General features: G+C 35.4%; 1 protein-coding gene across 1 annotated transcript in view; it reads left to right on the forward strand.

The window, feature by feature from the left end:
- Pik3c2a (phosphatidylinositol-4-phosphate 3-kinase catalytic subunit type 2 alpha) overlaps positions 1-26,551 on the forward strand; it is a 98,430-nt gene that overhangs the window by 25,159 nt on the left and 46,720 nt on the right. The window contains exons 3-8 of the mRNA XM_063251803.1: positions 10,206-10,309; positions 18,155-18,312; positions 20,143-20,263; positions 21,209-21,320; positions 22,525-22,604; positions 22,923-22,986. Coding sequence (XP_063107873.1) covers positions 10,206-10,309; positions 18,155-18,312; positions 20,143-20,263; positions 21,209-21,320; positions 22,525-22,604; positions 22,923-22,986 — 639 coding nt within the window. The remainder of the gene's footprint in view (positions 1-10,205; positions 10,310-18,154; positions 18,313-20,142; positions 20,264-21,208; positions 21,321-22,524; positions 22,605-22,922; positions 22,987-26,551) is intronic.

Here is a 26,551-nt window from a genome sequence, read left to right on the forward strand (position 1 = left end):
CAGTTGAAATAGGGCCTTTACAATGAGCTACATCCCGGGCTCTTTGTTTGTGTATGTCTGGGGGTGGGGGTTTGGTCTTTTTTTTTTTTTTTAAATCTGTACCGGGGATCGAACTCACGACCACGTGCTTGCAAGATAGGCGCTTATGCCACTGAGTTAAATCCTCAGCCCCTGGGTTTGGTCTTTTTGAGACAAGATTTTACTATGCCGTTCAGGCTGGCCTTGAACTCACTTTGTAGCACAGGCTGGCCTTGAACTTGCAGTGATCTTCCTGATTCAGTCTCCCAAGTGCGGGGATTAAAGATGTGTGCTTCTTTTAATTTTTTGAGACAAGCTCTTGTTAGGTCACTAACTTGCCTAGGCTAGGCTCAAATGTGTTATCCTCCTGCCTCAGCCTCCAACATAGGTGCTACTATACCTGCTTTATAGTAAATACATTCAAGATCTCTTACAACTTTTTGAAATATACAGTATGTTACTGTTATCTATACTTACTTATTTGTGCAATAGCACAGAAGAACTTATTCTTGTTTAGCTGTAACTTGATATTCATTGACGAGCCTATCCCTTTTTCTCCTTTGATAGAATGTAATTATTTTAAATTGAGGTTTCTAGATAGTCAGGTTTTTTATTAACGAAACATCTAAAACTGGAATTGGAACCTAAGAGCTTACATACTTTTTATTTTTTAAAAAAAATAGTCACTCAAATTGTAGAGAAGTCATAAGAATGTTTCAGGGACTATAGAAGAATCTCATAGCCCACACCTATTTTATAGTTGAGATAATGAGATAATAAAGTTATGGAATTATTGTTTTGGTATACTGGCATTGCAGTTAATTGAGATCTTAGATTTTAGAGAGATTTCTGAAGAATTTATAGATGTAATAAAATTACTTGTACATTTAATAAAATCTAATGAGATGTTTGGATTTGGGGGGTTTATGGGTGAAACAAAATTGGCCATGTGTTGATGATTGTTGAAGCTAGTTATGGATACCTGAGTCTTTGTTGTATTACTCTACTTTTCTGTGTGTTTGAGAGTTTCTGTAAGTCAAGGAGAAGCCACAGAAGTATCTTTTTTTTTGTATCGGATGTAGAACTCATGACTGCGCGCTTGCGAGGCAGGTGCTTACGCCACTGAGCTAAATTCCTAGCCCCAGAAGTATCTTGAAGAAACAATACTTATGCTATTTTGAAAGTAGTAAGTTATTTGTTGTATATGATCCCCAGCGCTGAGGAAGGTGAGGTAGGAGGATTATAGGGAGCTGGAGGCCAGCCAGAACTGTATAGGGAGACTCTTATCTCAACAAAACAAAACAAAACAAAAAACAAAAAAAAACTTCTGTTGAGCTTGGTGCCACATGTCTGTAATCTCAGGTAAATGTAGTTCTATGTCACAATGTCCTGCAAATTTAGATCTAGTTAATTCCGAATTGTGGTGGGGATAGAGAGACAATGTGAAATTTGAAGGGAAAGAGGAGGATCCTTAAGAGAGTTCAAGGCTAGCCAGGGCTACATAAGCAACTTTAAAGCCAGCCGGCACTACATGGCAAGACCTTGTTTCAAAAAAACGAAAAAAAATTTTTTTTGAAGGGAAAGATTTTTTCCCTCAAAACTTACCCTACGTGATTCTATAGCCAATCTGATATAGCCAATCTGCTATTCTCTTGAACTGGCATTTGGAACCTCTTAAATAGATACCTTGAAAATTTCCTTACACTTTAGGAGCCTGTGAGGCTGGGAATGTGGCAAGATAAATGTAAAAATAGGATAACCTGCGAATGGTTTCTTTTTGGCTATAAACCAGTAGCTTAGATTGCTAATGCCGTTTTTTTTTTTAAATCTCAATTTTCTTTTTCCTGCTGCCCTGTTTAGTTTAGATTGGTCATTTCCAGTTTTTGTATTCTTCACGCTTTGGTACGGCACTGATATGACACCCACGTAAGTCTCCCTGTAGTATACATCTTTTCCTGCTAATTTTTAATATTTGGCACAGTTGAATCTTGCTATTTTTCTTATTTGGAGTGTCGTTATAAGGTGTCTGAGGGGAATAATGAGGATAGGTAGGTTCTTACAAGGTTCCCTTAGCAAGATTCCCTAATGAGGTCACAGAGAACTACAAGTTGGGACTTAATGAGATAACTGGATAAGATCAGTTTTAGCAGAAGTGTGTTCCTAGATTACAAAGCATAGAGGAAGGATTAAAGTAGTAATAAGCAATGGATTATGAGAGATATGGATCAATCTAGATGGATTTCTGATTGATCAGCTGACCAAGTAGACAAAAATAGCATGATTTGTTCAACTGATCAATCAGAAATCAGAGCTAAATTAGGTATGGTGGTGCTTGCCTGTAATCCCAGCATTTGGGAAGCTGAGGCAGGAGAATCACTGTTAGTTCATGGCCAGCCTGGGTTACAAAGTGAAGTCAAGGCCAGGCTGAACTGCATAGTGAAACCCTGTTTTGAAAAGACAAAAAAATGGAAACCAGAGCTGCATTATTGCAGTGTAGTACATCAAGACCTTTACTAATAGCATGCTATCTGAATTTGGGTAGCTTGGGGTACTTGCCTAGTCTTAAAGCTTAACCGAAGCATGGCTGAGAAGGTAGATATTTGTTATCACTTCATTATCTGCTGCTGTATTAAAGCCCCATCTAATAATAATATGTAAGCACCACATTCTAAGAGGGCCACCAATAAACTACAATTTGTCTCCAAAAAAGACTTCAGTTTTCAAGATCTAAAAGTTACATAATTTAAGGAATTTCTGAAAAAGTTTGAGAATTTTACCTGAAGAAAATATGTATTAGATAATAAATCATGCTCTAGATCTGAGATTTTTTTCATCTATGAAATAGCAGATTAGGGGCTGGGGATTTAGCTCAGCGGCATAAGCACCTGCCTTGCAAGCAGGTGGTCGTGAGTTTGATCCCTGGTACCAATAAAAAGATTAAAAAAAAAATAGTGGATTAGACTAGATGATTTCTGAGGTGTTTTTGAGAAAAATAGTTAAAATTCACAAAGTTGTCGCTTAAAAGAGGAAATGAACCATTTTTAAATTTTATATTTTGGTATCTGATTTTGGGGAATGTGGACCAGGAATTGCACTCAGGTTATAGTGTTTGCCAGGCAGGCACTTTCGCTGCTGAGCTGTATCCCTGACTGGTTTTATATTTTGGACAGGTTTTCAATTCAATTCAGGGAGTAGAATACCTTGAAATTCCTGGTGTTTTCATAAACAGGATAGAATATTTTCTAAAATAGTTGGTATATTAGAGATGCTAAGTATATTTGTGCAATATTAGGTAGCAATTTATGCTAGATTTTAATCATGACAAGTAGTGGCAGGGTTTAAAATTTAAATATATTTTATAGAAAATCTTTAAATCAAGCAAATCATATTTTCTTATATTTTTCTTGTGAATTAAATTCCGTTTAGTAACTTAAAGTCTAGTGTCCCAGAAAGTAAAACTAGAACCAATAGGGAAAAAAATTCAAGAAGGCAGGTTGGATGGTGAAATACCTACACAGGAATTTAGAAAGAGCCATTTCATAATTGTTGCTCTCAGACTGTAAACAGTGATTAGAGGCATTCAATCAGAAGTTTGATGTGCACCTGTTATAAATGCCACCTACAGAAAGGATTTTATTTTCAAGGGAAAATTCAAAGCCCTTTTATTAATGAATACTAAAATTTTATTTGGTTTGTGTAGAAGAAAAGTTTGATTTGGGAGACCAAAGGGAGACGTATACAGAACATTAATAATAAACTGAATTTGGAAGTCTGTTATACAGGAATTTTAATTTGCATAACCATTCATACTACTTGGAAGCAGTTCCCTGAAGTTCATACTTTTTGCTGCAAAGTGTTATTGTAATGCCTGTTCTTTATAATTATTTCACATCCTTGAGTGTTAATTTCATCAGAAATTTGCTTTTTTGGTAAAAACTCGACTGAAAAGGGTGTTTTTCTCCTTAGTCAGCAAACTTAATTCCTGTTTCCTTCTTTTGTTAATACTAATCTAAATAGTGTAGTTCAAATATTTTGTGATCAAAACCAGGAAAAGGAACAGTACTTTAAACTGTCTTTTGGCAATTTAGTTAAGTCAGACTTTTAGTTAATAGCTGTGAATTTAGCTATTTTGAACAGACTTCAAAGATTTTAGTAATAGGGTCAGCTTATTTTCATAAAAGTGGTTTTCCAAAATTGTATGAATGCTGGCTCTTTCTAAAAGTTGTATTAAAACAGTATAAACATATTCCCGTTAGCAGACTATTACAAATTTTAAAGAAGAGGAAAAGTTAAAAAATTTTTATTTCTAGCTGAGTATATCTGAATAACTCACTTAGGTATCTTTATAAAGTTTTTAAAAATGTAAATGAGGATGTAAACAACTTTTCTACATAGTAACTGATACTCTTCATGCTTAAAGTGTGACTTATTGAAAAATTGGTACTTTATTCCATCTAATTTCTGATGAGTAATATGGCATGAAGCTTCAAACTTGTATGTGCATGAAGCTTTCCCATATGGTATTCTTGTAACTGCTTTTTAAAAAAATCAAATATGTACCAGTAATTTTCTGTGAATTATTTTAAACCTTCACCATTTTCCTTAAACCCACTCCTGTCATCTCTTCCCTATAGATGACCTACTTAGTAAACTGAGGCCAAGCCCATCCACTGTGTTAAGTAAGCTCTACCTGCCCGCCTCAAGATTTCCCTCTTCTTTCTGATAGGGAAGAGATATTCCTTCCCTTTTCTAAAATGTAACTCTTTTTGCCCTTTTTCTTATTCACATTTGCTCTTTTCCTGTGATGTCATTACTTTTTTTTTGGATGTCATTACTCTTTAAAGAGAAATTCTGGTTTTTTGCTTTGGTCTAGTTGCCATCATGTTACAGAAAGTTGTTTTTTGGTAATAGTTGTACTAATGTTACTAGTGCAATGGGCACTTTCATTGTTAAAGCCTTTATACTTAATTTTCAAAAACTGTTTTTTAAATGTCTGATATCTAGGTAAAACTACTTCCTAGTTCTTCTGCTATGACTTTTGACTCCCCTTTTCTTTGTCTAGCCTTTCAATGTAGATATTTCTTCCAAATTTTGTTTTGGTTATTTTTCAAAACAAGTTGTTCTCCTTTGGTCTCCTTTATTTTTGAGTGCTAAGATATTTCAAAGTGACTCTTTGGCTCTTTATGGTTGATATGCGCTTTTGGTCAATTTCATTGTCAACTTACATAGGTCATGAGGTGTGGATATTTTGTCAGATTCTATTCTAGGAGTATCTGTGAGATTAACATTTGAATTGGTAGGCTGAGCAAAGCAGATTAACACCTAATATGAGTGGGCTTTATCCAGTAAATTGAGAGCCACAGCCCACTTCCACCCCTAGCAAGTCAAAATTCCTCTTGTCTTACCACCTCTCAACTGGGAAATTCATTTTTTTCCCTGATGTTGGACCAAAACATCAGCTCTTCTGAACTTTAGCCTGCTGTAGTCAGACTGAAACGCCACCATCATGTGTCTCTAGCTTACCAACTGTAGGTCTTGAAATTATCAGTCTAGAAATTGTGTGAGATAATAATAAAAAAAAATTGTGTGAGTTAATTCCTTATAATAAATATATGTTGGCCAGGGATATAGTTCAGTTGCACAATGTCTTCCTGGCAAAAGTGAAGTGCTGGCTGAGTTCAATTTCCAGCACAGAAAAAAACCTCTCTCTTCTCTGAGCAATCTAGCTCTTCGCTTTACAGGTGCAGCCCCTTGTGTACCCCTTAGCCTTAAAAAGAGGTGATGTCCTGTCGATGGATCTTAACCCTAAGTCTTGTTTAACTAAAATGTTGCTCTTTCAGTGATCTGATAGATGCTGACAGCAATTAGCAGGGGGAGAAATTTCTGTGTGCCAAATTACAAAAATTGGATGACCGCTAAATCTGTTTATGGCTCTGGAAAGAGTTTGTAAGATAGAAAAGAATGCTTTTTAGATGCTGATCTAAACATCCACGTAGGTTTTCAGATAAAGCATGTTTACTAAAAGACTCAGTATCTTTTCCTACAAGACTTCTTTGTTCTACTTACTGGCTAATGGCAGTAGCAATATTGATTGCTATATATCTCTTTATTCTTTTTTTTTTCCCCTGAAAATTTAGTTTATTTTCAGTGTTGTGCACAGATCCAGGCAGCATGATCCATTTTTCTGTATGTGTAGTAATTTGTCAAAAGAGTTTTTCCACAAGACTCTTTTTCATCAACTCTGAAAATCCTGGTCTAGCAACATACCCAAATACAGTTTTTGAAAGTCATCCTTTAAAATTTGGAAGAAAGTGTGGTGAAGTCTGTCCTACAACATGTAATACACTACAAATAACTAAAGAGTAATTTATGTTTTAAAAGGTAACTAGTACAACAGATGAATTCAGGAAATTAATGTTTCAGAGCACTTTGCTCTGGTTTTAGCAAACATGCTTTATTTTCCTTTCTGCTGGTTTGGTGTTTTTTTTTTTTTTTTTTTTTAACAGGAATTGAACTAATGACCTTGTGCTTGTCAGGCAGACACTGTGCTGCTGAGCTATATCTCTGGCCTTTCTGCTGTTTTGTTTTCAATTTTAAGACAAGTTCTTGCTATGTAGCTCGGGCTGGCCTTGAACTCACAGTGATGCTCCTGCTTCAGCCTCCTGAGTATCAGTGCTAGGATTACAAGCATGTACTACCATACCTGGCTTTTGTATTTTGAGGAATGAGGTGGGGAAGCACATAGTGATTTGAAGATTTTCACTGTTTGAGAAGGATATAACTCTGCAAACAAAACAATATAAACTGTCTTTTTTCTTAAGACCTGGACATTTTAAGACAGAAACACTACAACACATTACATAATTTTTAATTATTAAATTAGAAAAATCTCATTTGTTTCATTGTAACATTCTAGTCAAAGAAAAGCTGCAATAATGAAAGTCAGTGTTAGATCAACTACTCTTTCCATTAGAAAAATGTTTAAGGTGGTATGTATACTACAAAATTAATCATTTGTTGTCCTCACTGTTAAAGAACTTGGGGCAGAAGAGGAAAGAAAGATGTAAGTCTATATAAATGCAGTAGAAACGAAAAACCTTGAATGCCACATTAAAAAGTCTGTGGAAGATTAATGGAGAAAAGATGATTTGGTGCTTATGGTTGTTTATGGAATTGGGTGAAGGAAGGGCCTAACTTAGGAAAAGTATAAAAAGTTTTTGTTTTTTGTTGAATTGTTCAGGAACAGTAGAGGAACCATCCTCCTAAAATGTTGGTGTTATCAGGTAAAATAATAGGCAGCCCCATCCCCATTTTTTGCTCTTTGAAGAGAACATTTGTTAACTTTCTAGATTCTGTTACTGTGATAAATAACTATTTGTAGTCTGTTTTTGTCATTGTTGATTGAAACTCATAACTTGAAAAGGAAGACCTAATTTGAGAAAAGCATTACAAAAAATACAAATTTCTGATTAAAAAAATCTAAAAACGCCACTAAGGAGATTCACAATATTTTTAAATAAAACATGAACAGATTTTAAAGAAAGATGATTGTTAGGTCAAGCAAAATAGGTTTTTTTCTATAGTTTTTTTGGTATCAGGGACTGGTTTCATGGAAGACAGTTTTTTTCATGAACAAAAGAGAGAAGTGGGAGTGGTATGGGGATGATTCAGGTACATTACATTTATTGTGTACTTTATTTCCCTTGTGAAATAATTATACACTTCACCATAATACAGAATCAGTGGGAGTCCTGAAATTGTTTCCCTGCAGCTACACAGTGTCACTGGAGGTGATGAGAAACAGTGATACCCGAAGTGTCTACTCTGCTGTAGTCCATTTTGGTTGCAACCCACTATAGAGACTTCTCCTTCACAAAGATAGGATGTTGGAAATGAAACAGACTAGTGCTTTTGTGACAATGTGAGGATATTCTGCCTTGACCTTAATCCATAATGTATTCAGGTTTGTGGTTGTCTCAAAACAGTATTTTTGTTGTTGTTATTGTTTGAGTCAGGATCTTATTTGTATCTGTCACCCAGGTTGGTCTTGAACTCACAGTGATCCTTTTGCCTCAGCCTCACTTGTGCTGAGATTACAGGCGTGTGCCCCAATGCCCAGCTCAAACATATTTTTAAGACAATCATTTGTAGTTGATTCTCTTCTAGCATGGACAGTCCATCTGGCTTGCTCATAGGTGTGTTGTGGATCCATTCTTTCCCACTTCAGGAATCTTTTGTGGTTGGGAACTCTAACTCAGAACTCTTTTGTGAAAGCTGAAATGGTGATCATATACCAGGTGGGAGAAAAAAAGCTCTGGCTCGGTCTTTTTCAAAATCTCTTAATGTTACAAATATTACTGAAATCCCAGTGTTCACTTGATACCCCCAAAATCTCATTTTAGCTTGGAATACAGGCATTTTATTTGCCAATTTGAGTAGAGTTGTAGAGACGGAGTTGAAGAGACAGATATTGAGTAGATTGAATGTGTCATTTGTTCAAGTACAACTTTCCCAGTATATTAATATTTTGAAGCAATCAATAATAAACTTGTAATTTAAGAGAAAGCTTTTTAAGAGAAAGACATTGAAAATGCTGCAAAAATGTTCTCTTTCTAGAAAATGGTTAGAAATGGTTCCAGGCCAAGAATGCAGCACAATTGGAAGAGTACTTGTCCAAGGCCCTGTGTTCAATCTCCAACACCACACACGCACACAACACAAGAGGATGGTTACACATTCTACAGTGTTAAAACTAGTGAAGCCAGGCATGGTCACACGCACCTATATTATACTTTAATCTCATTGAAATTGGTCTTGACAGGAAGTGAATGTATAGAAGTTGTCCCATTTTTTTTTTTTTTAAATGAAGAAGCAAAAGGACTACAGTGTTACATGCCAAAGGATCAAAGATCATACTAGGTGCAAATTGGAGCAAACACTATGTGCTAGTATTTTTATAAGGACTTTTTATTGTTTTAGAGCTTCACTTTTTCTTCAGTAATTTTCAGTACTGTTCCTTAATTCCAACCCCCCACCGTTTTTTTCAAAAGACCTGTTGTAAACTCTGAGATATCCCCACCTTCAAACTGCCTTCCCTTATGTGCTCCCAAGTATTTTTTTAATGACATTCTAGAAGAAAGGACTCTGCCACATTATTATTATTTTTTTTTTTTTGTCTTTTTCGTTTTTATCGTACCAGGGATCGAACTCACAACTGCCTGCTTGCAAGGCAGGCGCTTATGCCGCTGAGCTAAATCCCCAGCTCCAGGACTCTGCCACATTTTACAGAAAGAAAACTTGAATTGTGCTAAACTTTCAGTTTAATTAAAATCTTAGCTGGTTGTGCTGATGCATACCTATAATAATCTCAGCTACTCACAGGGCCAAGGCAGGAAGATCCCAAATTTGAGGCCAGTTTGGACAGAGCAAGACAGTATTTCCAAAAAAATATAAATTAAAAAAGTTCTTGTTTGCCATGGCCATTTTGAAATCTATTAAAACTTTTGAAATTTATATACTGTTTTTATTTACTTAGTTTTGAATTGAGAATGTTCCAAATGTGAAATTTGTGTTAAATCAAGTATTTTTTTTGTAGGGTATCAAAATACCTCTAAGTGAACTCTGCTCTATAGCTATCCTTGGGTGACAAATTGTTGGTGTAAACAACATTTGGCCAGATACAACTTTTAAAGTATTATAGGATGTTTATGTAAGTTTGTTAACATAGAGAAAATGCCTATTTCTAAAACTCATTTTCTTACCTGAAACACTTTTTTAGACTATCAGCCTAAATTGAATATATAGAATTTCTGATTTAGTAGAGGAATCCTATATTGACTTGATCTCTTCATTTTCTTAAAATAGAAGATTGTTTTTATTTTATCTAGCTGTTAGCTTACTGAAGTGTTCATTTCAGGAATATTTTAAATGGAAAAGTGTCTGACATTCCATCCTTACAACTAATTACTGCCTGTTTCCTACTTCTGAGCCAGTGAAACCAGTGAACTTAAAATAAGGCCCAGTTGGTATTTTAAAGATAGAAATCCATAATTTGCAGTTCTGTTACCGATAGGATATGCTTTATCTCCATAACTTTGATACATTCATAAAGATATGTTTGTACTTTGCTAACACACAGCATTTTAGAGATCTTTCACTTTAAAATAAAAACACTTTTTTAATTGCAGAAAGACTCAAATGGGACCAGTAGTTTGCCAACTGGAAGTTCTCTTCTACAAGAAATTGAAGTACAGAATGAGGAAGTGGCAGCTTTTTGTCAATCCATTGCAAAGTAAGGAACTTTTCTTTATAAATTATAGAGTCTCTAAGTTAAATGCTCATTTCAAAGTAATTTGAAACTGGGTATGGTGAGACAGGCTCCTAGTAGACTCATAGAGGCTGAGGCAGAAAGATCAAAATTTAGGGGAACTTTGTCTCCAAATAGAAAAAGACTGGGGAAGTAGCTTAGTATGAAGGGTCTGGGGTCAGTCCCCAGTACTATGCACAAAAATAACAATAGCTTTGAGGAAAAAAATTCTTGAGAACGCACATAGTCCTAGTAATTCTAAAATTTTAAAATTCTTCGCTGGCTGTGGTGGTACATGGCTGTGATTCCAGTATTTGGGAGGCTGAGACAGGATGATCATGAGATTAAGGCCAGCCTGGGCAATTTGCAAAATGTTGTTTTTTAATCCTTGTTTTCATGTGGTTAAAATTTAAGTTAAGTGGTTAACTGGCACATTATAATAAATTATAGATGAACCTATATCCTCAGCCTGTTTGCTGAGTACTTAGGAAAAAATTGAAGTTTGGAGTAGATTTCTGATATGCTATTAAAATAACCAGTGAAAATGTGGTTTGCATGTAAGTTTTGATATGTTTAGAAAATGCCTGCCTGATGTGGTACACACCTATAATCACAACACTCAGGAGGCTGAGGCAGGAAGATCATTGAGAGTTCCAGACCATATGGGTTGCAATCCTATTGAGACCCTGTTTTAACCTTCTCTCCCAAAAGAGAAAAGTGCCTACTTTTATTTTTAGGAACACTTAATTTTCCCATAAACTTTCTAGTATTCAAAATGCTATCCTACTTACTTGTTATGACTTGTTATCTAGATGACTGCAAAGCCTCATGTGGTAGCTTTAGCATTTTGGAAGTGGCTGGATCTAGTGTGATGCTGTGTTTAAAGATGTGCAGTATTGGATTAGTCTGGTGATTGGTTTAGCATAGTTCTGGACATAAATAATGGGAAGACCCACTGTAGGTGTGGAACGATTCAAAAGGCTTGTAGCATGGGTAGGATAAAAAGGAAAGGGAGACTTGCTGCTGCCGCCTTTTGCTTGTCTTACCGAGAACTGTTTTTCCTCTGCGATACCCTGCTGTCATGCTACTCTGCTTTAGAGCTAGCTACCTGGACTGAAACCTTAAAAACCTTCCCACCTTTAATTTTGGGTGTTGGGTATTTTGTCGCAGCAATAAGAAAGGAAACAAGACACTACCTAAGAAGTGATATTACAGGTAAGATTAGAAAAACAAATATATTTTCTGGTGGTTTTATTTTGTTTCTTTGGTGGTAGTGGTGGTGGCGGCGGCCATTATACTGGGGATTGAACCCAGGGCCTTTGCAATGAGATGCATGCCCAGCCCTTTTTCATTGTGAAGCAGTCTCTCATTAAGTTACTTAGGCTGACTTGAACTTAGGATCTTCTAGCCTCATCCTCCTAGGGTGATTATAGGCACGTGTCACCATGCCCAGGTATTTTCTGAAGATTAGAAAAATGCAATTCTAAAATATTCTCTCAATGTTAAGTATGCCTAGTACTGTGCTATATTTATTTATTTATTTATTTTGGTCTTTTTGAGACAGGTTCTCACTATGCTGTTCAGTCTGGCCTTCAGCTCACTTTGTAACTCAAACTAGTCTGGAACATGGCAGCAATTCTCCTGCCTCAGCCTCCCAAGTGCTGGGATTACAGATATGTGCCACCATGCCTGGCTCATGTCCTTGTTCTTTATAGATGAGAAAACAGACATGAAGAAGTACCTTAACAAAGTTTTGGTGCTAGTTGTTCAATACAGAGCCAGGTTGCCTTTGCCTCCGGTTAAGTGTGTTATCTTCCCATTGTATCACATTATTAGAACTTGTGCTAGAAGTCTTGAACTAACTTTAATCAAGGAGGATCATATATTGGCTTGAAAACTCATATAGCAGAAAGTGGAAGGATAGGGCAGAATTCAATAGCAACAGGTTCAGAAATTCACATACTGTAAATCATCCTCTTCCTTTCAGACTCTTTCTCCTCTTCTTTTTCTTTCCTCTTCCTTACCTTGCCCATCCTTCATACAGATTTAACTTCAGTGTTTTCTACCTCAGATGGGGCTTTTGAAGTCAAGAATGGTAGTTACTGAGAGTTAATGTTATATTCCAGTGTTCTTGCTTTTAGAGAGGAAAATTAGTACTCTTCTGTCAGACAGAAAAATCTCTTAGAAGGAAAGACTGGGAAAACCAGCACCAAGACCAAGGAGATAAAATCTGCTACTTAAGGCAGTGAATGTTGATAAAACTGTGGAAGGTTTATCTTTTGTTTGTTTGTTTAAAATAGGGTTTTGTGATGTGTAGTACAGGCTGACCTGGAACTCATGACAATCCTACCTCAGCCTCCCAAGTGCTAGAATTCCAGGCATGTGCCATCACACTCATTTGGGAGATTTATTCCAAATCCACTGTTTGTCCCTGTGGCGTGTTTTAACTGTAGCAGGATTGGGGGTTTCCAGGTAGTGCATGTGAATACTATGCACATCATTTTGGTTAGGTTTGGAGATAGTTTTAATGTGTTTGGAAATCTATTACAGCTTTCTTAATGTTCTTCCCCAAATAAGCCCTGTGCACTTTGTTAGACTGGATTGACTACTGTGTTTAATCTAGACTGTTTATGGGGGCTGGGGATTTAGCTTAGCGGCATAAGCGCCTGCCTTGCAAGCGTGTGGTGGTCGTGAGTTCGATCCCTGGTACCGGTAAAAATACAAAAATACAAAAAAAAAAAAAATCTAGACTCTTTATGATATATCTCTGTCTCCAACTCAAATCTTAAAAGTTTTTACAAACTTTACCACTTAGTCCCCCCCTTATTTGAAGCCATACATTCCAGGACCCTCAATAGATTCCTAAAGTTGGAGAATACTGAAACTCTGTATCCACCATGCTTTATAGAAACATACATACGTACATAACTGTGACGAAGTTTAATTTGCACAGTAAATGATTAACAGCAACCTCAACATACAATTTTTTCCTTCACTATTTTTGTGTGTGTGAGTACTGAGAATCGAACTGTGCTGCTGAGCTATATCTGCAGCCCTCTTTTTTTCTCTTTTTAGTTGGGAACTTTTACCTTTTCACTTAAAGAAAGCCCTTTACAATTTCTCTTTGACATATCTGAATTATAAATAAAACTTCTTTTGTGCTTTGGGGCCATTATTAGTAAAATGAGGGTTATTTGAACATAAGCAACCGGGTTACCATGGTAGTTGGTTCTAATGACTTGAGAGTAGCTAAGTGCTAATGGGAGAGTTGCATACATAGAATGTGAATACACTGACAAATAATTCATATTCATATTGCATAGCATAATTCATGTCCTATGCAAGACAGATCAGAACACCCCAGTTTTATCATGCTACTCAGAATGGCATTGAAACTTACAAACTGTTTACTTTTGAAATTTTTCCATTTACTGTTTTCAGACTGGGGTTGATTGCAAGTAAGAAACCGTGGAAAACAAAACTGAATTGAAGAGTATACTATATTTTTATTTATACATATGTGCATTTATACACACAGTGGCTTATATAATTTAAAATTCCAAGTGGACTAAAGAGAAAATGAGTTCTTTTTGTAAAATTTTACTTCCACTAATTATGATTGCAACAAATATTTATCAGTACAGCAAGAAATAGATTTTTTAATAGTGAAAATATCTTTTCCCAAAGAGCAAAGGTACATTTTTAACTTTACTTTTTCTAGTTCATATTTGTCATACATAATGATCAAATTCATCATAGGGAATTCCTACCTGTACATAATACATCTTTTTTAAAATAACTTTTATTGGTACATTTTAGATATATATAGTGAGCTCTGGGCATGGGGGCACATCCCTGCAGTCCCAGCACTGGGAAGACAGCAGGAAGATCACTGTGAATTCGAGGCTAGCCTGGGCTACCTAAGTGAGTTCAAGGCCCCCTGAACTACCAAGACCCTGTGTGTGTGTGGGGGGGGGGGTGTATACATAGTGATAGCATTCATTATAGGGAATTTGTACCTATACATGATATATCTTGGTGCTGCTTTTTTCTCCCTTCTCCTGTCCTCCTTCAGCTCCTGTTCCCCTCTTTATTTATAAAAGCTCTTTTCCATTTTCCCCCTTTTCCTCCCCCGAGCATTTTGTTCCCCTTCCTATTTGAACATATTCTTCCTGCTTCCCAATATCTATCCTCCAAAAAATGGAGGTATTTCTGAAGCCATGTTCTGAGTTTTCTTGTCCCCTGTGACCATGGTGATTACGGATAGGTGTCTCTTGAAGAAATTTGTGTCTGTTTGTATGTGTGTGTGTGTGTGTGTGTGTGTGTGTGTGTGTGTGTGTGTATGGTTATTTTATCAGTGTATTTTAAAAACAAATTGTTTAATTAAGCCCATGAAGTTAATTTAAATTAACTGTTGACCTATTGACTTGGGAGCTTCCTTTGTGTGTGTGAGTAGGTTGTGGAAGCATGCCGTGAACTCTGTATCTATCTGGTCTTTGAATTTTGGCACTGATTCCCTATTCTGCCCCTCTAAGCATCATTGTTTCACCATGCCCTCTTGCCTTACTTAAGTCTTGCCTTTGAGCCAACCAACCATAGGTTAAAACCTGATCCAGCTTTGTGGGTGCCAGGGTCAGGGATACGAATCATTGTGAAGACCTTGTGTTCAGTTCCTGGTTCCAAAATTTTAAAAATAAATAAAGTTAGGTACCAGTAAGTTCTCCTTCTTCAATTGTGGTCCTTTAATATAAAATAAGAAAAAAAAAAAGATAAAATGAGAAACTACACTCTACACCTATTTGTCTAAATAGCTTTCTAATCACTCTTTAAAAAATATATAGTTCAGTTATAATGTGTATACTCTATAGTACCTTAGCTCCAAAGATTTTATCTTTGCATTTAACTAAATCTTACTGTAAACAATGCTCTATTTCCTATAAAGTAATGATGAAGTTTAGTATGTGCATAGAGATACTAAATTTCTTGTGCCAAAGAGTCCCATCTTTGATTGAAAGAGATGGAAATTTTAGAAAAAATTAAAAATACTTGTCATTTAAGAACAGTAGACTATATGTGGCTTACATTGACCATAAAAATAACTTATATAGCCATGATAGGGCATATATATGATTCTAGGCTGAGGCAGCAGGATCACAAATTCTAAGGTCAATCTGGACAATTTAATGCAATCCTGTTTCAAAATAAAAAAGGATTGATGTAACTCAGTGAGAGAGCATTTGCCTAGCATTTGCAAGGCCCTGAGTTCATTTCTCAATAATGCATACATGTGCACACATGCACAAAACCTTATTTGGTCCATTATTTAAAACGAATAATATACTTAGTAATTATTAATAATTTAATTATTTTGTAGTTTAAAAGTTTATAAACAAAACCAGAAAACCCCAATTTTAAAGAGTTTTTATTTTGGGTTTTGTTGTTTGTAATTTGTATAAGGCAAACCATAAAAATAGGAAAAATTAGCAGTTTTGCAGAAAAATAAAACATATTGCTGTATTTTCTTAGACCTGATAGGTTTCATAGTATCAAACAGATATAGGAAGGTTTCATTTAAAAAGCTTTTCTTAAAAGAAAACAAAATAATACCCAGGAGGATGAGGCAGGAGGAATGAGTTCGAGGCCAGCCTGGACTACAAAAGATAATCTTATTTGAAAAAACAAAAACAAAAAAAACCACAACCTTGTGGGTGGGGAGGAAGTGATACGTGAAACTGATGACTTCATTTTTTTTTTTTTTTTTTTTTTTAATTTTTTACTGGTACTGGGGATCGAACTCACCACCACATGCTTGCAAGACAGGCACTTATGCCGCTGAGCTAAATCCCCAGTCCAAAATTGATGACTTTAGTGTTTTTAAGTATATAGTTAGATGACATTAGGTACATTTTCATTATTGTGTAAAAGAACAAACTCACTTTAAGAAAGGAAAAATGAATTTCCCTCCCTCCAAAGCCAAATTCACTGATTGCAACATTCATCTTTGGACTTTTTCTAAAGAATTCTTGTCTTCTGAGCTATCAACAGAAATTTCTCCTTTTCCTTTTCTTTTTCTTTTGTCATTTTGAAGGGTTTTTGTTTGGTTTTTTTGAGAGAGTTTTGTAGCTCAGGCTGACTTTGAATTTGCTGTGTATCCCAGGATGTCCTCCAGCACAAGATTCCCCTGTGATGCCAGATTATAAGCATGGGCCACCACACCATGTTTTTATACTTTTTAAAAAATTGAAGACTTTCTTGGATGTAGACAGAATTCTCAACTATTTCATGTATTATTTAATTTAATGATGTGCTGCATCTACTTTGTAACATGTAGAAAACAAAATATTGTTGGGCCATACTGGCACACACCTATAATCCCAGTACTCTTGGAGCTGAGAAGCGAGAGGATTGCAAGTTAGAGACCAGCCTTAGCAGTTTAGTGACTTCGTTAGATCTTGTCTCAAAAATGAATGGAAAGAAAAAAAAAGTAATTGAGGATGTAGTTCAGTACAAAGATCCAGGATTCAATCTTTGGTCATAGATAGAATCAGGTATCTAAAAATAATGTATGTATGTCTGAACATCTGTTCCATTACCAAGTTTATTACTTAGATAACTTTTATTATTTCTTTTTAATATTGGACCCTTTGTTTTACTTAAAATCATAATGCAAAAACCAGATTTATTCATTCACTAATTCATTTGGTAAACGTGTTACACAGTATTTACCATATCCTAGACTTTTAAGCGTTTTGTAAATGGAACTCACTAGTGTAGAGCGTAAGTAGTTTACAGAGAAAGAAACTAAAGCAACAAGGAGATTGACTAACTTGCCTAAATTCACACAGCCAATGAGTAGTAAAATCAGTATTCAAATTCAGGTGGTGTGACCGTAGTTTTTGCACTGTTACATTTCCAATCTCACCCAGAATTCTTCCTGTCATGTCAAACTTTTATTCTACACATATAACTTGAATATTTCAATCACTACAGAAACTAGTAGACAATGTTCCTAGCATCATATCCCTCTCTGTCTTGATAGCAGCTGTGACAGATGAACTATACACCATGCCCATGGATTGAGGTGTAGACTACCTTGCTCCTGTACCATGCCATTCTGCAGGAATAAAGGCTTTGCGGTACTGTAAAAGCCCATTGTCTTTTTTTCTTTTTTTTTTTTCTTGTGTAGGAACCACAAATAATATTTGTAGCAAAAAGGCCCTTAAAAAAAAGATTTTAACAACAAGATAAACTCCCCAGTGTGGTGGCACACATCTGTAATCCCAGTACTTGGGAGGCTAAGCCAGGAGGATCGGTGCGAGTTTGAGGCCACCCTGGGCTACATAGCAAGTTCAGGCCAGTCTGCATTACATGATGAGACCCAGTCTCAAACTAACACAAACAAACAGATTTTAAGACCACAAACTTCATTTCCCTCTGGCCTTTATACTTTAGAGCTATGTTGTCTATATTATCAGTAATTCTTTAAAAGCATACCAGTTTGTATAATTGTATTTGTGGCAGAGAAATGTGAAGCAGACAGTCCACTTTCATACAGCTTATCCGTTTGTGCCTGAGTAATGTCGATACTGTTGCCAAAGATATCCTGGCAGTAGTTAATCTCTTCTTTCTCTTTGGGTTCCTTTTATTTAAAAGGCAAATGCTGGTATTTGGAGTTTTGACAGTGTTTCATTCATTGCCATTCTTACAAGCTGCTTTAGAGTTGAACAAAGATAGAAATTGAGTGGCTATAAGCATGTAAAGCCTTGTTCAGGGCTCTCAACTGCAGCTTTCTTTTTAAAAAGAATTTAATATGTTCTTTCTTGTGAACAGATTGAAGACCAAATTTCCATACTCCAATCATTGTACAAATCCAGGCTATTTGTTAAGTCCAGTCACAATGCAAAGAAATATATGTGGAGAAAATGCTAGCGTGAAGGTCTCCATTGAAATTGAAGGATTTCAACTACCTGTTACTTTCACATGTGATGGTAGGTTTTGTAGTTCCCCAAGTGTTTTGTTTTGCTTTGATCAGGAAGAAAGTGTTTAAAGTATCATTATATCATTTTTCAGAAACACATTTTGTTATCATTAGGCATCTCTTCAAAAAGTTGCCATTTATATGGCTTTTTTTTTTTTTTTTTTAAGAGCTAATGAGAAAACAAATTACCTTTACAAAAATGCTGAAATGAAAAATGCTGAATAGAACTTAATAATCAGTGATTCTTGGTCAAGGACCAAAAGCTTTGGCTAAAAAAGCTAATTATAGTCTAGCTTTTTGTTCCTTCTCATTTTATGGTAAGACAAATGCCTATTTTTAAAGAGCTATTTGTGAAATTGAAGTTTAGATATCTTGCTAATCCCCTCAAAGAAATAGTTTCTTTTTTGGTTTTAATTTTCTCTTCCAAACCTGAGTATCCTTTTTAGAGTCATGCCTTCCAAAGTGTAGGAAATTTGTTACGATTTTAAATGCTACTTTTATTTTCTGAAGTTTATTTGTAACATAAATTTAATAGGATTCCAAAGTAGAATAAGATCGATATTGCTTTAGTACTTTGGCCTAACAATTAGTCTCTTTTTAAAAAATGATTATGACTACAAGTTTGTCCAGTGTTTGTATACTTTTTTTGCCTTTGCACTTTGGAAAGCTCTTTGTAAAAAAAAAAGGTATCATAAACAGAAGAATGTTAGTCAGCTGTAGTAGTCATTCACTTAGTTTATGAAGGAAAAGTTACTCTTTAAGCATTGCCTTGTGTTTTAGTCTGGGAAAAGATTTCACTCCAGGTATGCTTCAAAAATTAATACTAAAAATTTAAAAAAGTAGGCACTTTAAAATAAGAATGACTGAAGATTTTATAACAAATTTTGAATTACATCAAAATCTGACCTCAAAAATTTTAAACACCTATTTGTAAGTTATAAATATGCACATTTATAATATAGATTTCTATTAATATATGTAACTATTATAAGTGCATTGTATGTTCAAATTATAAATAGTATCATGCACTTGTTTATTCACAAATATAGTTATTAGAACAGGTTATATTAGAGGCTTTTATGGTGAGCATAGGTGCTCTAAATAAACAAATAGGTCACTATAAAGGCTTAGTTTTTATTCTGTTATAAGCTTAGTAATTGGCTACTGCCAAGAATGATAGTACCTGTTTGCTGCTGTATTCTTATTCTTCATTGGAAAATTTATCAGGTAAATGTCAAATATTTCAATTGGTGGCTCTTTTTCATTATAATCTGTTTTTAAAATTGTTTGCTAGGGGATTTAGCTCAGTGGTATAAGCGCCTGCCTAGCCAGTGTGAGGTCCTAAGTTCGATCCCCAGTAACAAAAAAAAAAAAAGAAAGAAAGAAAAATTGTTTGCTCGACACTTGTGAGAATCATCCTGAAGGAGTCTAAAAAGGATATGGCTTTCTTAGTTGAAGCATGCATTATAAACATAGGCATTAGCCACATCAAGCACTGGAAATGTTGTTAATCTGGATTGTCATGTGCTGTAAATGCAGAATACATGAGTTCAGAATTTTAGTTTCAAAATAAAATATTTCTGTATTAAAATATTGATATGTTTAAATAATATTTTGACTAGATTGGGTTAAATAAAATATATAATTAAAATTAATTTATTTACCTCTTTTACTTCTTTTCAAATGTGACTACTAGAAAATTTTACATTGCGTATGTTGCCTACATTTGTAACTTGCACAATTTGTATAGCACTATCTAGATTACAAGTAATATAGTCTTGAAAAAGTGTATGCTTAGAGGAAGATGAGCAAAATGAAAACGACTTGACTCTTTTTCCAGTGAGTTCCACAGTAGAAATCATTATAATGCAAGCCCTTTGCTGGGTTCATGATGACTTGAATGAAGTAGATGTTGGCAGCTACGTCCTGAAAGTTTGTGGTCAAGAAGAGGTGCTACAGAAGTAAGTTTACTTTTATTTATTTATTTTTTTGTCTTTTTCCTTTTTATCGGTACCAGGGATCGAACTCACAACTGCCTGCTTGCAAGGCAGGCGCTTATGCCGCTAAGCTAAATCCCCAGCCCCCAGAAGTAAGTTTATTATCTACTTATTATCATCTTGAGGAATTTCATGTTCAACTTAAGGGACTTAGCTCAGTGGCACAAGTGCCTGCCTGTGCCAAGTGCAAGGTCATGAGTTCGATCCACAGTACCAAAAAAGAAAAAAAAGAAAGAAAGAAAGAAAGAAAAAAAAAAGATGCTTACATTAAAGGAAGAAAGAAATGAAATTTTCAACTTAAAGTGGTAATCCAAAAATACATTGGGTTTTACTGAATAATTACATTTGTATGGAGCTACATACTATATGTTAAGAGGTCTGGTCTTAGACAGTGGTGGGGTTTCAGAAGAAAGTAAAATATGTGTTCCCTAAGAAGCTTATAGTCTTATACAGAAGACTTGTGAATAATTAGCTAATAAGTGAAGGTAGTCTTTTTTCTTTCTATGAAAATTGAGTAGTCACATCATTGTAAACACAATTCTCCTTTTTGTAGCATATTGCTACTTTTTGCCCAGTAGTCAGCTATTATTGCCTTTAAGTTGTCTGAAATAATCACTGTATGCATCTTTTTCTGAAATAAGTAATTCTGTCTAGCAATTCATCTAGTGTTTTTATAGATTCCTTTCTCCTAGGCTACTGGAAATGGCTGGTCCCTATTTTTTTATTCCTTTACTTTCTTCTTCAGTCTGTTCTCACATAGAATAATTCTATGTAAGAACTCACATTCGGTTAAAAAAACTTTGTATTTTACCATTCCTTTCCATTTTTGGTGCAGATTTATATTTTACTCTCTCTAATAACTTCTAATTTGAATAGGATAACATGTGAGTGATTAATATATTTTAACAGCAACCATTGCCTTGGAAGTCATGAACATATCCAAAACTGTCGAAAATGGGATACAGAGATTAAATTACAACTCTTGACCTTTAGCGCAATGTGCCAGAATCTAGCCCGAACAGTAAGTGTGTGTGTACCTTTATAACTGAATTGCCCTTCGTGCATTTGAACAATTCTGCTAATCAACCAATTTCCATTGTGTACATTTTTCAAGAGTTCTGAGTTGAACTGGGGTAGTGTACTAGTTATTCCCATTAGGTGTCTTCTCAGCAAAGAGAGATTTTTCAATCACAGAGGTTTAGGAAGCATATCTCCTCAGATCTACAAGTATATTTGAAAATCAAAATGTGGGAAATAAAAAAGTTGGATTCATAATAATTTTATAAGGATGTATACGTTAGGATCTAGAAGAAATAAGGAAGAAAAGATTTTTGGATGCCTGCAGTGTATTAAAGGAAAAAGATCTACATTGGGCTTTATACTCAACTGAAATTATTTCTCACAAAAGCTCATTCTCTGTTTTAAAATTTCAGAACTTTAAAAGGAAAAGCAAAGTAAAATGTAGGAAATGTAGCTATCTTTGTAAAATTCATTTTGATTTTACTAAAAAAACTTGAATTTATAAATGAATTTTTAATTTATAAAGAGAATTATTCAGTTAGAATTTTGGAATTAACAGTCAATTTTACTTTCTTTTTTCTTTTTTTTAGAGTTTTGTTCTAAGGTATAATTTATTTCAGTCGGGGAGACAATATTTCACCAAATTTATTACCTTGTAGTAGTCATCGGTAATTTCTCTCTTCAGTTATCTATGGAATGATGTTTTTGCACATTCACATGGTGTGAAATGGTAGAAATGACAAGTGGTATCTTTTTTACGGTGGATCAGCACAGAATGGGAAAGAACATGATTATTATGAGAAAAAATAAAACAGAAATTCAGGTGATCTATTTTTCATCTGGTCCGCATTGTAATTTGCTTTAAATGGCTGTTTTGGGGCCACAGAGATAGGTTAGTTGCACAGTGCCTGCTTGGCAAGCATGAGGGACTAAGTTCAATTCCTAGTATCAAGAGAAGAAAAAGAGGGGGATCTACTTTTATATCAGAAACTAGATTTAAAAGCATTTATATTTCCCATTTTAAAATTAGGGGTCTTTTTTTAAAAAACAATATTGACTCATTTTCCAAATCAGTAATAATAATAATACATAATTTTGTTGCCATTTTATCTGCAGTTCTGAAAAGTCAGTTTACGTTTAGTTTCATAGACTGTAAAACGCATTGGGTTTTTTTTTTGTAAACTTTTGTGTGTGTGTTTGTTTAGGCAGAAGATGATGAAACACCTGTGGATTTAAACAAATACCTGTATCAAATAGAAAAACCATACAAAGAAGTCATGACAAGGTATAGCATCTAAAACATTAATTGTAGATTTTTGAACTTTATTTTGAAGCCAGTTGTGGTAGTGCATACCTGTTGTAATCCTTGCATTTGGGAGGCTGAGACAAGAAGATCACCCTGAGTTCAAGGCCTGGACCACATAGTGAGTTCAAGGAGAGCGTGAACGATGTAGTGAGACCCTGTCTTAAACAAAAAAATTTTTAAAACAAATAAAAATACAAACAATAACTTTACCTTGGATATGAGTACATTTTTTTGGTGATTAAACAAATTATTTGTGTTTAGTATCCTTTAACCATAATAACTATTCTTTTATTTCAGATACCCTGTTGAAGAACTCTTGGATTCTTACCACAGCCAAGTAGAACTGGCTCTTCAAACTGAAGTAAGTTTTAATTAATATTTTGGCATAATGGCTAAAAGGTTGTTTCTTTTATCTAAGTGCTAGTGTTGGCATTGGATTAAATATTTTAAGATTTCTTAAACTATATTTTTGGTGTCAGTGTGTGATTTCTTTTTTTGGTCCAGCTTCTTAGTAATACTTGAGTCTACATATTAACTCTCATTTCAGCTTTATTACTGAGAGATGCCTTAGTTCAATTAAAAAATTGAATTCAGTTCAGTTAAAATTTTGGATGCTTCTAATATGCTAGATGACTGGCATTATGGTAGCAGTTGTAAACGTAGCATACAGTATACATTGCGGTTCTGTGGAATATCATACACAATTATAGAATCCAAGAAAGGCTTCTGAGAAGAGGTACTGCTTGGCCAACTCTTACGTAATGTGAATTACCCAGAAATAAAGGTGAGAAGGGCATATAAGCCAAAGCACACACCCGTGACACATGGAATTACACTGGTTCTGTAATCATAACAGTTCATGTTAAGGAGTTTTACTTTATCTTCTAGGTCAGCTGACCGTATCCAGTCCACTTTCAAATTTTACAAATAATTGTTTTTAACACAACCATTACCATTTTTTCATACTGCCTGTTGTCATTTGCATTTCTGCTCTAACACTAGTTAAGTAGTTGGAACAGAAATTGTATGTCCTACAAGGCCTAAACTATTTATTGTTTGACCCTTTATAGAAAACATTAGCTGAGCTCTGTGATAGCCTCTTAAGATGTTTTTAGTCACCAGTGGATGTAGGGTGGAGTGGCTGACATTTTTGTTTGTGCTCTGAAATGACTGACCACACTGTGTAAGTTAAACTTTAGGGTGGGAGAATTGCTTTTATGGAGACTGCTTAAGAAGGATTTTTATGGTAGTCAAGGTTAAAGATAATGAATATGGTGAAAGTGAAAGAAATGGGGATTATTTGGATATTGAATTGGTAAGAGTTTGGTAGGTGATAGGGTATAAGAGAAAAAAGAAGGTGGGATCACTTTCAGATTTCTAGCTACTACTAATCTCCTTATCAGCATATCAGCATATTCATTTATTCAGTAAATACTGACTGAATATCTCCTCATTGTTAAGCAGTATTAAAAGATGGTGAAGATGCAACAGTGAACACAGAATTCCCTGATCTCAGCACATTCTAGTTGGAGGAGATGAACAGTAAAATAAACTAAAAATGTGTTATTGCCGGCAGCATTATAGGGAAAAGTATAGGAGGAGAGTAACACTGTAATTTTGAGTAACCTTATTTGAAATAAAGTCTCATTGAGGAGCAGAAATAGAGTGAAAAACTGGAGAAGGGAGAAGGGAGAGGCTGTTTGGGTTTCTGGGCTAGGCATATTCCTGGAAAAAGGGACATTAAGTACAAAGGCCCAAGGAAGAAGTATGCCTTGTGCATATAAGATCTTAGGCCTTTTAAACTGTAATACAATGAGGAGAGGGGCAAAAGTGAAAACACAACAATTGAGAAGGTGTTCACTTGCCACAGGAGAACTGATGATGGCTTTGAGTAGGGTGATGCAATAGAAGTGGTGAGAAGGGGTTCAATTCTGGGATATATTTTGTTCGGTTTGGTTTTGGTGTTTTCAGAGAGGATCTCCCTGTGTAATTCAGGCTGGCATCAAACTCACTGTGTAGCCCAAGCTGGCCTCAGACTTGTAGCGATCCCCCTGCCTCAGCCTCCTGAGTGCTGGAATCATAGATGTGAATCACCATGCCTGGCTGGAATATATTTTAAAATTCGTGCTAGAAAGATTTACCATGGATGTGGAACATGAGAAAAGAGAGTTTGGGGTAACTTAAGATTTTCCATCTCAGCAACTGTTAAGTTTAAAGTTACTTTCTAAGGAGTTGTAGAAAACTGAGAAGAGAGGTTTGAGGGGGAAGATCAGACACTAAATTTTAAATGATATGTTTGAGATGACTATTAAGCATCCATATAGGAATTTTTTTTTTCTTGAGATAGAGTCTCTATATGCAGTTCAAACTGGGTTTGAACTCAACTGTGTAGCCCAGGGATGGCTCAGATTTGTGGCTATCCTTCTGTCTCAGCCTCCCAAATGCTGAGATTATAGGCATGTACCACCACGCCTGGCTTAAATAGAGATGTTGAGCAGAAAGTTGATATGAATTTGGAATTTAGTGCAGAATTTCTAGCCTGGAGAATCATCAAAATATGGTGGTGTCTTGCTACTATAGGGGGTAATGAAATTACCAAAAAAAAAAAAAATCATGGCAGGTGGAGAAGAAAAGTTTAATTTGTTGTTATTGTTGACCCATTTAAAAAAAATTAATCCTGTGATCCTGAATCAACCACACTACTTTTCAGTCCTTTTTTAGAAAAAGGGTCTCACAATCTTGAACTCGCTTATGTAGCCCAGGCTGGCTTCAAACTCACAGTGATCCTCCTGCTTCAGTCTCCCAAGTGCTTGAATTACAGACTTACCAACTTGATTTCTTTCTTTTTTTTTTCCGACTTGATTTCTTGATTAACCAACTTGATTTCTGTTTTCTGAAACAGGGTCTCACTATATAGTTTTGAACTAGCACCTCTCCTGTCTCAGCTTCCAGAGTGGTAGGGTTACATTGCGCCATAATGCCTGGCCTGTGTTACAAATTTTAAAACCTGCCTTCAAATCCGTGCTTTATTACTTCAGTGCCCTCTATTGACAAAACTTAATATTGTCCCAAGTGGTAAAGAATGTAATAGCCTAGGTCTAGTGTCACAAAGTAAAGTAAAAGAAGGATAAGATTAGAATAGTGCATTTATATGTAGCACACAAAGAGTGATGGCAGCCTCTGTGTTCCCTTTTGCATGGTGATCCACCCTCACACTGTAGAGTGTGCTTCTTTTTCTGCTTTCACTTGGCTCAAACTCACTTTGCTGAGTCTGTTTCTTTTCCTACCTTTAATAAAACTTTACTATTATTAAAAAAAAAATTGACAGAGATCTGCACTTGGGAGGCTAAAGCAGGAGGATCACTGAGTTTGAGGCCAACTTGCACTACCAAGCGAAACCTGTCTCAAAAAACCAAAAAGAGGGGCTGGGGATTTAGCTCTGCGGCATAAGCGCCTGCCTTGCAAGCAGGAAGTCGTGAGTTCGATCCCCGGTACCGATAAAAAAGAAAAAGACAAAAAAAAAAAAAAAAAAAGAACAGCAACAAAAAAAATACCAGAACAGAGAATGACAAAAGCCTTAAAAGTGGAATGGTTCTTGGCTGGGTCTCATGTCTATAGTCCCTGCACTTGGGAAGCAAAGGCAAGAGTGACGTAGCAGAAGGAAACTCCCAACTTGCTAGAGTTTACATTCTCTAAAATCAAAGAATAAATTCTAGGAACAGCAGAATATATTTATTTGGGAAAAAAGCTTCTGGCTGAGAAAGACAGAAGGGGTCACAAGAGCCCTGCATTTTCAAGGGATTTTTATAGAGCAAACCACCAGGTGAGGTGAAGAAAAATGGAAAATCACAAGGCAGGCATGAGGTGGGGCATAACTATGGTCAACCAATAAGATCGCAACATTAATTGCTCAGGAAATAGTGATT

Source organism: Cavia porcellus, unplaced genomic scaffold (genome assembly GCF_034190915.1).
Source record: "Cavia porcellus strain 051 isolate PalLab524CR breed Dunkin Hartley unplaced genomic scaffold, mCavPor4.1 scaffold_6, whole genome shotgun sequence".
Lineage (NCBI taxonomy): Eukaryota > Metazoa > Chordata > Mammalia > Rodentia > Caviidae > Cavia > Cavia porcellus.